The sequence below is a fragment of the Triticum urartu genome, chromosome 4A (assembly GCF_056163025.1).
Source record: "Triticum urartu cultivar PI428250 chromosome 4A, HENAU_Tu73, whole genome shotgun sequence".
In the NCBI taxonomy this organism is placed as follows: domain Eukaryota; kingdom Viridiplantae; phylum Streptophyta; class Magnoliopsida; order Poales; family Poaceae; genus Triticum; species Triticum urartu.
Genome location: NC_141876.1, coordinates 34,415,622 through 34,417,604, shown reverse-complemented (window position 1 = coordinate 34,417,604; position 1,983 = coordinate 34,415,622). Strand labels below are relative to the sequence as shown.

The following is a 1,983-nucleotide window of genomic DNA, read 5'->3' as shown; positions in this document are numbered from 1 at the left end:
CAGTTCCGAGCACAAGATCTATCACAAACTCCAGTTCCCAATCTGGTGGTATGCCTGGCAGTTCTTCTGGAAATACGTCAGTGTACTTGCTGACCACAGGGATAAATTCCAATTCAGCCACAGCCGTGCAAACCAATTCTTGTTTGGGTATATTCTTGCGAGCATAGAATTGGGTAGACTGCCCATTCAGACTGGTCAAAGTGACTTCGTGGGTTGCGTAGTTTATGCAAACTTGATATTTGGTCAGCCAATTCATACCCAATATAATATCCAACTTTTCAGACTCTATGATGATCAGAGAGGTTGGAAAGTAGACTCCGTTGATATTGATTTCCAGATCATGGCAGACCAGATTGCTCTTGATTATAGATCCCGGGGTTTGTACCAGCATATTTTTGCCCAAAAGCGTGCAAGGAAAGTAGTTTTGGGCAGCAAAACTCCGAGAAATAAAAGAATGAGAAGCCTAGAGTCAAATAAAATTATGGCAGGTATGTCATTAATAGAAAACATACCAATGACGACTTCTGGCTTCTCTTGGGCTTCATCGGCGGAGATATGATGCACGTGCCTAGTGCAGTTTTGCTGGGTTGGCCATGACTCCATAAAGTTGACTTGTGGCCTACTTAGGGCATTCATCTTGTTGTTCTTGGGGCACTGTCTGGCATAATGTCCGTTCTACCCACAACTGAAGCAAGAATTATTGCGCTGACGCTCCTCATGTGTTGGGTTGGTCACGACATTCTTGACTTGAGTGGTGGTCTTGTTAACATTCTGCTGCCAATTTGGCTTATATTCCACCTGAGTCTGCTGCCAGGTACGAGCCTTTTGCGTGGTTGCCCATCCTTCTTTGGCTCAAACTTATTCTTGTTGTCGTTGTTAACAGGCCTATTATCTGCTATAAGCTTGTGCTCCCGTTCAGCAATGAAAGCCTTGTTCACCAGAGTTTGGAAATCTGGGAAATCAAGCATACTGAGAGTACACCGGAGTTGCGGATTAAAGCCTCCAAGAAATCTGTCAATCTTCCTTTCTTCGGTGGCCACGTCATAAAGAGAGTAACGAGCCAGATGATTGAATTTTTGCAAATATTCTGCCACAGACTGATTCCCTTGGACGAGTGCGAGAAATTCACGTTGCTTGGTCTTCATAACTCCAGCAGGGATATGATATTTTCGGAACTGGTCTTTAAACCATTCCCAGGTGATTTCCTCATCAACCGGCCACATGGCTTTTGTATTTTCCCACCATATGGCAGCCGCGCCTTCAAGATAATGAGTTGCAAATGGAACTTTATCATTTTCTTCAGTACGAGCAATCTCAAGCTCTTTCTCAATGGTGCACAACCAATCGTCTGCATCCAATGGGTCAACAATCTGACTGAAACTGGGTGGCTTGGTCCTTTGAAAATCTAACAGCATTGAGTGATGACCGTTATGATTTCCATTTTGTCCAACCATAGCTTGCACACTTCTCAATATTTTGATCAGATTATTGTTCCTTCTTTCCTCAAACATACGCAGAATTTGCTCGCTGGAGGGCGGATTTGGCGGTGGAGGTGGTGGCGGAATGTACGGTTCGGGAGAATGTCCTGCCTGTCGTGCGGAACGACGAACAGGGGTTCCCTCATGAACGTTGCTACTGCTGCCTCCCCGTGTCATCCTATTGTGGATTTTTTCCAAGACAACGCAATCGAGATGAGAAACACCCAAGAATAAAATTGCGGAAAAGCCAGCGACAAATCCCAGAAGAAAACAAAAGACCGAAGAAAATACGGCGGATAAAGTCTCAACATAATTATACATAGACTCATACATGAAAGATAAACAACATGACAGGTTCAATTACTCTCATACATGCAACGAAACATCATGACTCGTACGACTACATCCGTACATCATCCAGACGACTGCGAATACTCAAAGATACTACTGCTCTGCTGTTGCTGCGGCGTCCTCCCCTGAAGAGCTCTCGGATCCCGAACTGACG

At 44.7% G+C, this 1,983-nt stretch overlaps 1 protein-coding gene across 1 annotated transcript; it reads right to left on the bottom strand.

Moving 5' to 3' along the window:
• Positions 1 to 731: 731 nt before the first annotated feature.
• On the bottom strand, positions 732 to 1,415 carry LOC147974623 (uncharacterized). Its single transcript, XM_087520097.1, has one exon. It carries the CDS (start codon positions 1,413 to 1,415, stop codon positions 732 to 734), a length of 684 nt encoding a protein of 227 aa, XP_087376223.1.
• Positions 1,416 to 1,983: the final 568 nt, after the last annotated feature.